Here is a 15,765-nt window from a genome sequence, read left to right as displayed (position 1 = left end):
GTTGGAGTAGATGTCACAGAGAAAGTTACTATTATTTCCTTGTGATGGTGTAAAGGATGCTGTGCAAACATCTACCTCTGTACTGGCTAGTGGTTACATTGTTTCTGTCACTCATGCGCAAGCTCAGCTGACCAATCGTGCGGTTTTTCCGTTCGTTTAGACCACACGTCAGTGTGATTGTTGTTTGGGATCTGTACTATCTAGCCAGCCATCTTAGCTATTTAACAACAACAGTGTATTTAATCAACACTACCCTACTCCAAGGACGAATAGAAGTCACTACGCGAAAATAATGAATATGTTACTGTAAGTGCTGTCACCATAATACACATTTAGCTAGAGCTAACCTTAGCTAGCTAACTGTTACTAGGCTAGCGTAGCAAACATCCAGGGAACTGTTGAGATAGTTAGTTAGCTTTGGTTTATACAGTTTAGCAGTTTAAAAGCTCAATTCATTTACAATATTAAGCTATACAATATATATATACAATACTTAGCTTGCTATCAGCTGCAATTTGAACCGTGTTACGTTAGCTAGCCATCTTGGCCAAGCTGGCCAACGTCGTTCGCTAGCTAACTAGCTAAGTTACCGTTTGAATGTCAACTAGTTAGCAATCTAACCTAGCTATTTAACTTGCTAGCTAACTATTGTTTGCAACGTTTGGCCTGTGCGGTACCATTAGGCTAGCTAACGCAACAGCGTGTGTCTGTGTTTTAACAACAGTACATATGGCATGACTGTTCTTGTTTTCAGATCCAAACCAGTGACGTTAGACAACTGACTGTCTGGACAGCTCATATACTCGTTGCCTAGGAGTTTTCTGTCGCAAGGGATAATGTCCCATCACTGAAGATGGGAGGCAGTGGGTCCAAGATGAAAGGTGCTTGGCCATTTGCTGGTTCAGGAGCTGGAGGTGATTCAGTCAGTGAGGGGCAAGAAGACCAGTCTTTGACCCGACTCAAAAGGACCAGAAAAGCAACCCCATTTATTTTCACAAGAAGGAGGTAATAATGTCTGCTAAATGCAATATGTAGCATATGTGATCCTTAGTGAAATGCTTTCCAATACCCTATTTTTTGTGTGTGTTGATAGCTCGCTTTACTATGACGAGGATGGGGACCTGGCTCATGAGTTCTATGAAGAGACTGTGGTGACAAAAAATGGCCGGAAGAGGTCCAAGCTGAAGAGGATTCAGAAGAACCTCATCCCTCAGGTGAGCTGATTGGATGAACACTTGAGAGTCCCAGACTGAGTGTTGGAAAGGTTTCCAGTTACCCATGGTTGTTGGTTATCATTACTAGTGTGGGTATTGTTATCTTTTTGCAGGGAATTGTGAAGCTAAACCACCCCCGGATCCATGTAGATTTTCCTGTCATCCTCTGTGAGGTGTGAATAACACTGGGCTGGTCTAATGTGGAAAAGACACCTGTCAGTCAACGGCTGCCCCACACTACAACTGCTCCATCTTGAACGCTGGTGTTCCTCTGAGAAGATGGATGAGATGTCTGACTACAGCTGTGGACAGACCACCAAAGCTATGTTGCGGAGAGAAAGGGGAGGCGGAATAGATGTTTTGGTGAAAGATAGAGATAGAGTAAAAGTATTGCCTTCTGTGACATGTAGAGAAGTGTGTGTGCATGCGCATATATGTGTGTGTAGAAGAGAAGGGTAGCTCAAGATGAGGGAAGGTTTATGAATTCCCACAGTATATGTTGATCATTTTCATGTTGTAATATTATCATATCTAAGTCTGCCTCTGTGATTGGAGCCAAGACCTGCACTAGTGAACTTTTAATGTAAATACAAATAAAAAAACCTGTGAGTTGGAAATACTTGAATAAATGGTTTACCAGGCTAAAAGACTGTGTTGAGGCAATCCCTTTTTTTTTATCAAGCACATATGTTTCACAGTCTGAGTTTTGTTCCATAACAATGTGGTCACAATATCGATGGTTTTGTGTTCTGTGATTTAAAGACTCAGATTGGCTCAATTTACTAGTCCTTCTCTATCTAGTTCTCATAATCCTGGGAAGCTGTCGTTGGTGAATGTTTTTTCTCTCTGCTGTACTTCAGTTTAGGCACCAGGGGGCATTGCTCTTGTACAGATGGGTCTGATCATATGTTTGATTCTGTAACGTTTTTGGGCCAGTCATCTTTTATGCCAATTGACTTTGAATAATTTAGGATGATTACGACATGACTTATATGTCTAGTTGTTTATGATAAAGTCAAGTACTTTATAGACATTTTGAAGGTTCAGTGATACATGTTCTAATATTAATCAATTTGTACAGTATCTAATGGTCCATGACCATGATATATGGTCAGTTTCAGTGTTTAGCATACAGCAGGCTATGGGCATAACGGCCATCTCTGGCCCCTGTAATTGTGTGGAATGTGGTTGGGTGTGTTTCAGGGCCAGGGGTCAGACACATTGACGTAATTCCTCCTTCATTCCTTCCTTTGATGTTCTGCTGAGCAACTTCCTCTGAAGATGGGTTACTCTCGAATGGGTAATGCTTGTTTATGACCATAAATGCCTACAGCATATTTTAGTGTTTTAGCCATACTGATGGATTAAGCAAGGTAAGTAATACATCCAAATAGAAAACTGTAAACAATGTACATGGTGTGATGGAAAAAGGTGTGTGAGGGTGTACATTTCTACGTTTCTTTTACATCATGACATTTCATTTTATTTAATCAGGAAGTCCCATTGAGTTCAGTCGGCCGCTTTCCCAAGGGAGACATCGACCTGGCATACTTTTGAGTGCTATAGGCAGTTTATGTAAAATATGCGAATGAATGGGTTTGTTTGTGTAAAAATAGATTTTCATACATCTCAGAGATTAAAAATAATTGTATAAAGCAATTTCTCACATGATCTACAAAGTTCAAAATGTAGCCTGTGTGAGTTCCAGGCTATTATACAGTCCTATGGTCCCTCTGATTTTTTAAGTGCTTGTGTATGATGAAGGTGACAGGGTGTGTTTCCAGTTCCCCACATTGTTATCACTTCCTGGAGGTGCCTGAAGGCTGATGATGTAATGTCCAGGAGTCAAGGGTCAAAGGGAAGCACACAGGATGGAGGGAAACTGCCCATCCCTTCTCTTCCCTCGCTCCCTCTTTGTCTCATTCACACACACACGCACACAAACAGGTGAGTCAGCAGAGCTTGGAGAACAAACAGCATCAACTGAGTGACCCTCAAAGGATGAGGCCTCACCTCACTTCCAGGGTTTTTTGTCTATCATGTGCCCTCAGATCCTCTACGTCACATGCACCCTTTAGGCATATGTTTTGTTGGGCTTTGCTTCTAACTATTCATTTCAAAGCTTTCAACCCCAGCCTGCTCTAAATCTATCCATGACCTTGGCAACATGACAGCATGTGGTACTTGGTTGGTTCATTTGAGCCACTGCCAATGGCCGTCATCACATCTGCCTCAAGCGGTGACATCTGCATGCCAGATGTCTGTGTCCGGACAGAGTTTTAATGCTACTGGTCCTAGAGATATACCATACTTACTTACATTAACTATAGGTTACTCTGTAACACTTTATGTTATGGTGTAGCCTACTTACAATGATTTATTAAGGGGTTTAAACGGTCAATTATAAGTGTATAGATAGTTTATAAATATGTAATGAACTTGTATACCACATTGGTTGCAATTGTGTGCTTGTCATTTAACTGCTCGCCAAAAACTGCCTTTATGAACTCAAATGGTCCTGTGTGGCTCAGTTGGTAGAGCATGGCTCTTGCAGTGCCAGGGTTGTGGGTTCGATTCCCACGGGGGACCAGTACAAATATGTGTGCACTCACTACTGTAAGTCGCTCTGGATAAGAGAGTCTGTTAAATGACTAAAATGTATTAAACTGAGAACTTAAACTTTAGGATGGGAATGGCATGCTCAGTCACTTTAACTCTACCCACATGTACTTCAACTACCTCAACTAGCCGGTGCCCCCGCACATTGACTCTGCACCGGTACCCCCTGTATATATAGCCTCCCTACTGTTATTTTATTTTACTTCTGCTCTTTTTTTCTCAACACTTTTTTGTTGTTGTTTTATTTTACTTTTTTATAAAAAATAAATGCACTGTTGGTTAAGGGCTGTAAGTAAGCATTTCACTGTAATGTCTGCACCTGTTGTATTCGGCGCATGTGGCCAATACAATTTGATTTGATTTGATGTTGGGAGGATCTATGCCAGGCTCGCCTCAATAGGTCCGCGGGTGATTATATTTTCCCCCATAGTTTAATTTTTTTAAATATAATTTTTGTTGTTGGACATAAAATACTGTAAAATAACCGGGAAATCAGCTCAAAGTGGTTTTAATTTAGGCATCTGTTACCAAGTATTACCACGCATAAATAGAGAGGCATATGTGATCGTATCCCAATGTAATCAAGGTTTGAAATGATTCTGTTTTTGTCAAATAATCTGTTTGGGATTCTTGCGGTCACTTTGCAGTACAAATTATTAACTCTCAAGGAAATACCGGCTCATGGCTGAATGTAATTGGGGACCCCTGTTCTATGCTGTCAACAGCTACTTAATCAAGATAATGCAACAATATACACTATATATACAAAATTATGTGGCCATCCCTTCAAATTAGTGGATTTGGCTATTTCAGCCACACCCGTTGCTGACAGGTGTGTAAAATCGAGCACACAGCCATGCAATCTCCATATACAAACATTGGCAGTAGAATGGCACGTACTGAAGAGCTCAGTGACTTCAACGTGGCACCGTCATAGGATGCCAGCTTTCCAACAAGTCAGTTCATCAAATTTCTGTCCTGCTAGAGCTGCCCGGGTCAACTGTAAGTGCTGTTGTGAAGTGGAAACATCTAGGAGCAACAACGGCTCAGCTGCAAAGTCATAGGCCTCACAAGCTCACAGAACGGGGCCGCCGAGTGCTGAAGTGCGTAGCGCATAAAAATCGTCTGTCCTCAGTTGCAACACTCACTACCAAATTCCAAACTGCCTCTGGAAGCAACGTCAGCACAATAACTGTTCTTCGGGAGCTTCATAAATGGGTTTACATGGCCGAGCAGCCGCACACAAGCCTAAGATAACCATGCGCAATGCCAAGCGTCGGCTGGAGTGGTGTAAAGCTTGCCGCCATTGGACTCTGGAGCAGTGGAAACGCATTCTCTGGAATGATAAATCACGCTTCACCATCTGGCAGTCCGATGGACGAATCTGGGTTTGGCGGATGCCAGGAGAACGCTACCTGCCCCAATGCATAGTGCCAACTGTAAAGTTTGGTGGAGGAGGAATAATGGTCTGGGGCTGTTTTTCATGGTTCGGGCTAGGCCCCTTAGTTCCAGTGAAGGGAAACCTTAACACTACAGCATACAATGACATTTGAGACGATTCTGTGCTTGCAACTTTGTGGCAACAGTTTGGGGAAGGCCCTTTCCTGTTTCAGCATGATGATGCCCATGCACAAAACACAAACGAGGTCAACACAAACGAGGTCCATCGAGATCGGTGTGGAAGAACTTGACTGGCCTGCACAGAGCCCTGACCTCAACCCAATCGAACACCTTTTGGATGAATTGGAACACCGACTGCGAGCCAGGCCTAATTAGCCAACATCAGTGCCCGACCTCACTAATGCTCTTGTGGCTGAATGGAAGCAAGTCCCCGCAGCAATGTTCCACTATCTAGTGGACAACCTTCCCAGAAGAGTGGAGGCGGTTATAGCAGCAAAGGGGGGACCAACTCTATATTAATGCCCATGATTTTGGAATTAGATGTTCGACGAGCAGGTGTCCACAAACTTTTGGTCATGTATTGCATCTGTTTTCAAAGACTAGTAGGAAACGTGTTGGACTGACTCATTCTGAAGTGTTCAACTGACAAATTAAAGGAACTATTTTCAATTATAAACTGGAAAGAAATAACAGTTTTAGATATGAAGCCTAGGTTAGCTCAATGATTTTGGTGTAATACAATATATTAAGAACCACTTGAAACGCCTACAGTACAAATATCATAATTGTACAGTTTAGTTCGCCACTCCCCCCTTTTCATGCTGAATGGAACATCCTGAAGTGGTACAGTCTCTCTCACTAGTCTAGGGTCGGCGTTGCGTGCAACAAAACTGACAACAGTACAAGGATTACGGTACACTCACTGTCGGTTCAAGTTGTAAAGTACAGTAATAATACACGCCAGTGACATAAATGAAGTACCAGTGTTTTTACCTATTGTTGCAGGGATGACTTAAAGTTTGTTTCATTCACTTTTCTCCGACTTATCTTGAGGAAAGACAAACGTGGCTTGGAATATAGCAAGACTCCAGCTTTTGGGAATGCTTCCTCGTTCGGCTATACAAGGTAAGGTATGTTTTTCTATTTTGTTTTCTACTAATTAAAACTTTCTCATGGGCAAAAGGTGGGTGTTATACACAGACAGCGAAAGTGTAAGGGTGTGTTTGCTGAGACAAGCGTCTACTGCTGTTTCAAGTCCACTGCTGCTAAAGTCCACCAAACGATTACTTTCAGTAACCTAGAACTTTCACTAAATATTAAATTAATCATCTTCATGAGAAGTGGTATTGTTTCCAGGCTTGTCATATACAGTAGGCTGCTTGATCTTAATGCATTATTAATAGAGGCTTTCACGCTGTATGCAATGAATTAAACCAGCTGAACTGTTCACACCTTATTTTTCACTTTATCCATAAACCTAGTGTATGTCTTAAACCTGTGGTGAAAGTGAGTCCTCTATTTAAACTTTTCTGGGCATGGAGGCACCCAAGTAATTACAGTTGGTGGCAAATCTGAATCTATTGATTAGAAATCCAAATATAACTTGTGATGTTCACTTCAATTTACATTTTAGATAAGCTAATGTCAATTATCTTTACAGGACAGGAGAGCAGAGAGTGAAAAGATATTCATTCACCACAAAAGTCATGTTGTACTGGACTGTACTGCCTGATTGGAAAGTATTGTTGTTGGTGACTCTTCTATGGGACTGCTGCTTCTGTGCGGAGGAACTGAAGCCCACAAGATGGCCACTGTATCCCCAAAAGCCTCTGGTCCTGGCCTGGAATGCCCCGACGGAGGACTGCGGCCCGCGGCACGGTATCCACTTTCAGCTGGAGCAGTTCCAGATTGTGGCGTCGCCCAACGAGGGCTTTGTTCGCCAGAACCTCACCATCTTTTACAAGGACCGCCTGGGGTTGTACCCCTACTATGATGAGCATGATGGTACTTCCAAGAACGGTGGGCTCCCGCAGGTTGCCAGTCTCACTCAGCACCTGGAGAAGATGCCGGAGGGCATTCAGTATTACATACGTGAACCAGGGGCCAAGGGACTTGCAGTTATTGACTGGGAGGAATGGAGACCACTGTGGATCCGCAACTGGGACGTCAAGGATGTGTACCGCAGCCGGTCACGCCAGCTGGTGGCCCAGAAGAACCCAGCTTGGCCCGCAGAGCGTGTGGCTAAGGTGGCCCAGCAGGAGTTTGAGATGTCGGCTCGGAAGTTCATGCTGGAGACACTGAGGCTGGCCAAGAGCCTGCGGCCCAACCAGCTGTGGGGGTTCTACCTGTTCCCAGACTGCTACAACCATGACTACCGGAACACTCTGGAGAACTACACAGGCCGCTGTCCTGACGTGGAGGTGGCACGGAATGAAATGCTCAAATGGCTGTGGACTGAGAGTACAGCCCTCTTCCCTTCTGTCTACATGAGCACAGTGCTACGCTCTTCACCCTCTGGGCGCCAGTTTGTCCGGAACCGGGTGAAGGAGGGGATGCGTCTGGCGTCAGGGGGAGACGGGCTGGCACGTCCTGTCTTTGTGTACGCCCGGCCCACCTACGCCAACGTATTGGACCTGCTGACAGAGGTGAGGGGCCGTTTCACTGACAGTCACATAGTACTACCCAGAAGCACTTATCCTACCTTTTAAATAATATATATTTTTTCAAGTCTTTGTATGTTTATTGGATAGAGACAGGTGGGGGTGAAAGGTAGGAGAGAGAGATTGATGAAAGAGCAGTGGAACGGATTCAAATTCATGCTGGCTGCAAAACATCGTACATGTGCTGTGGCTTAGATGGCTAGACCACCCCAGGCCACCTACCTAGAACTTTTGATAAGACTGTTTACCATTAGACAGGAAATCCATCCTGCATATCATATTCCAGCTCAATTCAGTGAGAAAGAAATCAAGGAGTTGGAAGAATAATTTATGTTAAACAATATCTACAGGCTATAAACCTACACTAATAGAATCTTCACCAGGATTTAAATGATGATGATGATTGCGATTCAGTTAATGTTGAGGTTTATGAGTTTTAGTTTCAAACCATTTAATCTTAATTTTTCGGTATAATTATGCTCCATATCGGAGTGCAATACTCCCTCTTTAATATCTATTTTAATATCTATTTTATCAATGGGTGTGATTTAGAACTGCTCTTTTGTGTGTGTCTGTGTTTGTGTGCGTGTGTGTGCTGGTTTGATTGACCCTGATTCACAGATAGAGCTTTCTCTCTACCGCTGACCCTCTGTCCTTATCTGTGGCCGCAGCCCTTTCCTGCACTATCAGCAGACACTCCAATACTACCACTCATTTTTATGTGTGTATGTGTGTGAGCAGGATGGGTGTTGGACACGTTACTTGCTAACACTCCATAGTGCATTTCCTTAGGGGGCATGAGCAGATAAGAGGTGGTCACATGGTCCATTATAAACTGGGTGGTTCGAGGCTTGAATGCTGATTGGCTGAAAGCCGTGGTATATCAGACCGAATACCATGGGTATGACAAAACATTTATTTTTACTGCTCTAATTACGTTGGTAACCAGTTTATAATAGCAATAAGGCACCTTGGGGGTTTGTGATGGATGTCCAATATACCACGGCTGAGGGCTGTGTCCAGGAACTCCGCGTATAACAGTAATCCTTCTACCCCCCCCTCCCCCACCCCCTATTCAAACAAAAATATATATATATATAAAAAAAAGGGTGGTTGTCCCACTGGCTATCCTAAGTTGAATGCACCAATTTGTAAGTCGCTCTGGATAAGAGTGTCTGCTAAATGACTAAAATGTAAAATGTTGCATGCGTAAGAACAGCCCTTAGCCGTGGTATATTGGCCATATACCACACCCCCTCGGGCCTTATTGCTTAAGTGGCCTCTCGCCCCCTCTCACCCTTAACAATACCGAGTGCATGTAGTTAATTCTGGTTCTATTTCCACTGGCTGATTTGTGCTGACTGTGCACGGTATGCTTTGGGATAAATCTGTACTCCTATAGGCAAGATTTTGAATTATTTCATCTTTCTGCAGACGGACCTGGTCTCCACCATCGGGGAGAGTGTGGCTCTTGGGGCCGCAGGCATCATCCTCTGGGGAGACCACGCTTATGCAGGCAGTAAGGCAAGTGTCCACACAATGAAATCGCTACGAATCACTGAATGACCAATTCACAGGACCTCACTGCATGTCACAATATCATAGTCAATCATGTCACACACTTGATTATCAGCTGATTATCAGTTGTGTTTTTGTAGCAGCCCCTCTTCCTATCCCTTTTGTTATAATGATGTGAAAGGGTTTGTAGTGGATCTTAAGCTTCATTTAAATTGGGGAGACACAGGAACAACATCAATGTAAATCTATCTTTAAACTCTGTGTGTGTCAGGGCCTCCCGAGTGGCGCAGCGGTCTAAGGCACTGCATCGCAGTGCTTGAGGCGTCACTACAGCTCCAGGTTCGATCCGAGGCTGTGGCACAGACGGCCGTGACCGGGAGACCCATGAGGCGGCGCACAATTGGCCCAGCGCCGTCCAGGTTAGGGGAGGGTTTGGCCGGCCGGGATTTCCTTGTCCCATCGCGCTCTTGCGAGTCCTTGTGGCGGGCCGGGCGCCTGCAAGCTGACTTCGGTCGCCAGTTGTACGGTGTTTCCTCCGACACATTGGTGCGTCTGGCTTCCGGGTTAAGCAAGCAGTGTGTCAAGAAGCAGGGCGGTTTGGCATGGTCGTGTTTCGGAGGACGCATGGTTCTCGACCTTCGCCTCTCCCGAGTCCGTACGGGAGTTGCAGTGATGGGACAAGACTGTAACTACCAATTGGATATCACGAAAAAGGGTTAAAAGTATACACAAAACATAAATAAATAAACTCTGTGTGTGTCTTTCTCTCTCCAGACCAGTTGCTTCAGTCTGAATGAGTACCTACAGGGTCCACTGGGCCGGTACCTGCTCAACGTCTCCACGGCAGCAGAGCTGTGCAGCCAGAGGCTGTGCGGTTCCCACGGACGCTGCCTGCGTAGGCAGCCTGACACTGACGCCTACCTGCACCTCAGCCCCCTCACCCACAGCATAGTCAGCCTGGAAAAAGGCAAATTCAAGGTTCAAACTCTAGGTCAGCTTGGGGAAGAGGAGATAATGGGCTTTCAGAGAGAGTTTCAGTGCCAGTGCTATAGTGGCTACCAGGGAGAGGGCTGTGGCCAGAGAGACCCCCTACAGCAAAGAGGTATCGCATCTTCAGTCATGGGGACATGGGTGCACTGTCTGCTTCTGCTACTCATCACACTCCTGCTCTGACTGATTGCATACATACACAGTTCATACAGCTACATTAAAATGATTTAATGTGTACTGGTATACACATGACATTATCTACACACTTCCACAAATGCACAAACATTATAAACATACACTGGGGCAAATGCAAATGTATTCACTGCGGCCCAGGTTGCTGAAAGGTTGGTGAATCTATGATTAGATGGTGGAACACTGTGGAACACATACGTAGTGTTATGGTTGTTTGTGTGTTTTGATTTTCTTGATACATTGGAGGGCTTGCTGGAAATAACTTTGTTTACATTGCCCTCTCTCTCTCTTTCTCAGTTTCCTCCCCACAATATATCTCTCTCTCATGCCTCTCCTTCCCACAACCACTCCCCCTCTCCCCCCCCCCCCTCCCTCTCCTTTCCACAACCCCCTTTCCTTTTAAGTTGTAATTTTCTCATGATCCCAAAGCTTATGCTTTTGTGTGGTAGTTTTCAGCTTATGATGTATGTATGGGTTTGTGTTATGTGTGTGTGCCAAAATGGGACAGATGCACTTGATTTTTTGAATAGCACAAAATAGTACTTAGTGCCTGACCTTTGACATTTTTATCTTTAGGTAAAAGTTCATATTTATATGAATGTATTTTCAACAAAAAAAAGAAGCTTTTGTTATTTTACGACAAAAAACAAGACTACTATTTTCTCTCCAGAATTGTGCGTCTCTTTTATTGTGTACTGTGTTTCAATCTCTCAAAATAAATCAAAGCTGTAACAACATCCAATACAAATCTTGCAGATGCATCACTCTTGCTGATCACTAGTGTTTCTCTTACCTATACAACTGCCTCTCTCTCTCCTTTGTCCCCGGTGAATCCAACAATCACAATGTACACATATGGGCTATAGGCCTAGACCTATAATACAGGCTACTTTTGAGAGTGGATTTGTCTGGCACAACATGTTACTTAAAGCACTACCCCTTCCTCCCTATAATTGTCTGGTGGAGCCAGGCAAAAATTATTTCCAGCTCTTTTCAGCAATACACGTTTCCAGGAAGCTGACACATTACCGAACATTATGGAAAGACTGAATTCTGAGGGCAAGTTTCCACAGATCTATATATCTTTTGAAAAACAGTTTAGGGTTTTTACATCCAAATTGGTGGGCTATAGGCTACCCTCTGATGTTGGGGTCAAATAAAACGTTGTCTTAATCATTGCCTTACTGTAGCCTAGGCCACAACACCATCTTTGATTTAACGGCCCTCCTCTAACATAATTACAGGTTGCCTCTAGCCAAAATTATTTTTGGTCCTTTGAAGTCTTCAGCAAGAGTTCCTAAAGTTTTATAGGCCTATGTGTTTAGATACATTGCAGATAGCCAGGTCTGTTAAAACGTAAATGCACGTAGCCTTTTTATTTTAATTATCTAATGAATTCATTCATTCAAGACAGTGCATTCTATAGGCCCATGCTGAGAGCAATAGTTTCTAATAATGTATATAATACACCACACCGCCAACCATTCACGAGATGAATAGGCTACAGTGGTTTTTCTAAACATAAAATATCTTGGTGGTCAGATTTAGTCCAATTTAGCAGTAAATGTAACAAGTTAAAGGCCTATATTATTATTATAAACAATCTGCATCGTGAAAAGTAATGTAAAATTGCTTATAATGCCATTAATACTCCCAGCTGTTATTATTTCTGGAAGAAAAAAAAGAAAAAAATCTAAAGAACTTCGCAAACCACCTGCAGTACCCCCGCGGACCACAGGTTGACAACCACTGGGCTACAGTAAACTGTGCATACCTTGGTTTGACATTTCAAGATCGCAATTCGATTCACAAAGGCGATTCAGAGCGAAATACATTTGTTCCTGTATCTTTAACAAATGTTGACTGTATGAGAGAACGTTCTGCCTCGTCCTCTTTTGATTGGTGTTTGGAAACTCCCCTCCGCTGGTTGTTGAAGATGCACTCGATTTAGTTCGCGCGGTGCAAATGGTGATCCGAATTTGCACTTTGTGCAATCAAAAGAACAAAGTCCGACCCCAGGCATCCCGGACGACCTAAATCTAGCGCACCTACTTCATTCTCCAGACGGTTTTCCTTCCTCTTTCTTCCTTTGAAAAGAGAAGTTGGGTATCAGCAGATAATGCGACAGCAATCACTTTTCTCCATGGTCAATTGACTTGTAAACCAACTATTTGCCCACGAAACCGATGATATGGGTAAGTAGATTCATAAGAAGCTGTTATTGTGTGATTTTGACCTAGCTAAGTAATGTTTATGCAGTGCATATTTGCATTAGATTCCCTTAGCACACTCAAAGTCATGTGACCTACTTCCTCACAATAAAAGTAGACTGGAGAACCTGAATAAGTATGTTCTGACCGTGTCTATCAGGCACATTGCTTTTATTTAAATGTGGCAAAATATGATATAAAATGTTGTGTTTTTTCTCTGCAGGTGTAAAGTGCATTTTCCCTGGGGCACTGATTCTTTGTGTGAATGTGGCCAGTATTGTTCTTAGCAGTGAGCATGAAGCAGGAGCATCCCCCACACTGGCCCAGCTGCCCTTCCTCACTGTGTGGAATGCCCCTACAGCCCAGTGTAAGAGCCGCTATGGGGTGGACCTGGACCTGGGAGTGTTCAGCATAGTGAGGAATCAGAACCAGAGCTTCATGGGTGACAACATCACCATATTCTATAATACAAAACTGGGTCTGTACCCAAGATACAACCAAGGAGACGCAGTTAACGGCGGGGTGCCACAGAATGCCAGCCTGCTGGAGCACCTGAGGGTTACCTCTGAGGACCTCCGGACCTACATGCCCAATAGATACTTCCCAGGGCTGGCTGTGGTGGACTGGGAGAACTGGAGGCCACTGTGGGAACGCAACTGGGAGGACATGAGGGTTTACTGGGAGGGGTCCAGGGCCCTAGTGAGGGCCAAGCACCCAGGCTGGAGCCCTGCTCAGGTGGAGGTGGTGGCCCGCAAGGAGTTTGAGGAGGCAGCGCGGGCGTTCATGGAGGGCACCCTAAGGTTGGGGGAGCAGGAGAGGCCCAAGGGAATGTGGGGCTTTTATGGTTTCCCCTCCTGCTATAACTACTACAAAAACACAACATATAACTACACAGGGGAGTGTCCTCAGATAGAGTTGAAGAGGAATGATGCACTGTTCTGGCTGTGGAATGTCTCCTCTGCCCTCTACCCAGATATCTACCTGGATCTGGGGATGCGTGGTCTTGGCAACAGCATCCTCCTCTACACACACCACCGTGTCATGGAAGCCATGAGGGTGGGCGCGCAGGTGACCCCCATGGCCCCCCTTGTGTTTCCATATGCCCGCATTGTCTACACTTACTCTCTGGAGTTCCTCTCTCAGGCAGGTGCCCCCCTGGTTCAGTGTGCTGTGTTGTACTGCAAATCCCTATCGTCTATCAGTGCAATAGTATGAGTCTAAGACTGTTATAGTACGTGATACATACTGATCCCTGATTGCTACTTTGTTAGGAGGTCCTGGTCCACACGATTGGAGAGAGTGCTGCTTTAGGATCTGCAGGGATCGTACTGTGGGGAGACAATGCCTACTCCAAATCTAAGGTATATTACAACTTAGAATTTGGTCCGTTCCCTGCATATGCAAATATACATAAATAATGATTATTTGTGTTTTCCTGTTTTCCAGGCGAATTGTGAGGCAGTCAAAGACTACCTGGATAAAACCCTGGGCCGTTACCTGGTGAATGTGACCACAGCAGCTACTCAGTGTAGCAAGACGGTGTGCTCCTCTCGGGGCCGATGCCAGAGGAGAGACAAAGGCTCCCGTGCCTACCTCCACCTGGACCCCAGCGCCTGGACTGTGGTGCCTGAGAAGAGGCCAGAGGGGGGGCAGCACTACAGGGTGCAGGGCCAACTGAAGCCACGTGAGGCTGTGTACATACAGACCCACTTCCAGTGCCAATGCTATCCTGGCTGGGGAGGTAAGCGCTGCTCCAAGCCCCTGTAGTTCTGAGCGAGACATTCCCCTTGTGTTTAAAGGAGCATCGGTTACATTACATTACATTAGCCCACTCTGATGACTGTACTTCCTCTTATGGGACTCATTATACCCAGTCCTGAGCCAATAAGGTATAGCGGTAAAACAATTAAACCAGTGTTGTTGCATTCGTGACCCTCATTCAGACTCCCCCTGCTCAACACCAATCTGCCTCTGACCACTCCAGATAGGCGGGTTACATGTTACCAGTCGGATGAGTTTACTAGTGAACAGTTTATTTGTACATCATTGAGAAAGCCAGGCATAAACCATAGTTGACATTGACATTTAAGCAGCATGTCTGTTTAGAAAATTGTTTCCAGACATTTTACAAAAGTAGAAATGTCATCTCGTTAAATTACAGTTTATGACCTGGGATTATTCCTATTGGTTTCAAACACGTCACAGAAAATCAGTGGTTAAGCTTAAAGCTTGAATCCTTAGTTGAAACAATAAAAAAGGGATCATTCCGCCTCTGTTTCAGTAAAAAGCTGAGGGATGGGCCTTTTAGAAATGTAACCACTCTCAAATTCATAGACAGAGCTATGGATGCAAGGACTGACCATCCATGATATCAAAATTATAGTTTTAACCATGTTATGATGGTATACAGTGTTTACATTTACATTGTTTACAAACATTGGAGTAAAACAAGCTTATGTTTTGGGTTCTGATGGGGTACGCGAGTTGAACTAAGCTCATGAGGCATTTATAAGTTATATTCTTCAAGAATCAATGGGTATACAGTACCAGTCAAAGGTTTGGACACACCTACTCATTCAAGGGTTTTTCTTTATTTTTACTATTTTCTACATTGTAGAATAATAGTGAAGACATCGAAACTATGAAATAACACATATGAAATCATGTAGTAACCAAAAAAGTGTTAAACTAATCAAAATATATGTTATATTTTTGATTCTTCAAAGTAGCCACCCTTTGCCTTGATGACAGCTTTGCACACTCTTGGCATTCTCTCAACCAGCTTCACCTGGAATGCTTTTCCAACAGTCTTGAAGGAGTTCCCACATATGCTGAGCACTTGTTGGCTGCTTTTCGTTCACTCTGCAGTCCAACTCATCCCAAACCATCTCAATTGGGTTGAGGTCAGGTGATTGTGGAGGCCAGGTCATCTGATGCAGCACTCCATCACTCTCCTTCTTG

General features: G+C 44.2%; 2 protein-coding genes across 2 annotated transcripts; both read left to right on the top strand.

The window, feature by feature from the left end:
• The first annotated feature begins 137 nt into the window (after positions 1 to 137).
• Positions 138 to 1,850, top strand: LOC311138425 (tumor suppressor candidate 2-like). The gene is made up of 4 exons (XM_084173107.1): positions 138 to 306; positions 755 to 1,005; positions 1,094 to 1,214; positions 1,328 to 1,850. The coding sequence occupies exons 2-4, from the start codon at positions 854 to 856 to the stop codon at positions 1,391 to 1,393; spliced, it is 339 nt and encodes a 112-aa protein (XP_084029233.1). The 5' UTR covers positions 138 to 306; positions 755 to 853; the 3' UTR covers positions 1,394 to 1,850.
• Positions 1,851 to 6,276: 4,426 nt separating this feature from the next.
• Positions 6,277 to 14,653, top strand: LOC311138331 (uncharacterized protein). Its single transcript, XM_084173009.1, has 8 exons — positions 6,277 to 6,359; positions 6,895 to 7,879; positions 9,329 to 9,418; positions 10,187 to 10,578; positions 10,736 to 10,746; positions 13,028 to 13,947; positions 14,076 to 14,165; positions 14,251 to 14,653. The coding sequence occupies exons 2-8, from the start codon at positions 6,941 to 6,943 to the stop codon at positions 14,569 to 14,571; spliced, it is 2,763 nt and encodes a 920-aa protein (XP_084029135.1). The 5' UTR covers positions 6,277 to 6,359; positions 6,895 to 6,940; the 3' UTR covers positions 14,572 to 14,653.
• Positions 14,654 to 15,765: the final 1,112 nt, after the last annotated feature.

This window comes from Coregonus lavaretus, assembly GCF_964263955.1.
Source record: "Coregonus lavaretus genome assembly, chromosome: 12".
NCBI classification, from domain to species: Eukaryota; Metazoa; Chordata; class Actinopteri; order Salmoniformes; family Salmonidae; genus Coregonus; species Coregonus lavaretus.
Note: the sequence above shows the minus strand (reverse complement) of the source record. Positions and strands in the feature narration are given on the sequence as shown.

Coding starts and splice junctions, on each gene's coding strand:
- LOC311138425 (XM_084173107.1), top strand. CDS start 854: ATGGGAGGCAGTGGGTCCAAGATGAAAGGTGCTTGGCCATTTGCTGGT. Junction 1,006..1,093: donor TTTATTTTCACAAGAAGGAG/GTAATAATGTCT, acceptor GTGTGTTGATAG/CTCGCTTTACTATGACGAGG. Junction 1,215..1,327: donor AGAAGAACCTCATCCCTCAG/GTGAGCTGATTG, acceptor ATCTTTTTGCAG/GGAATTGTGAAGCTAAACCA.
- LOC311138331 (XM_084173009.1), top strand. CDS start 6,941: ATGTTGTACTGGACTGTACTGCCTGATTGGAAAGTATTGTTGTTGGTG. Junction 7,880..9,328: donor TATTGGACCTGCTGACAGAG/GTGAGGGGCCGT, acceptor ATCTTTCTGCAG/ACGGACCTGGTCTCCACCAT. Junction 13,948..14,075: donor CTCTGGAGTTCCTCTCTCAG/GCAGGTGCCCCC, acceptor CTACTTTGTTAG/GAGGTCCTGGTCCACACGAT.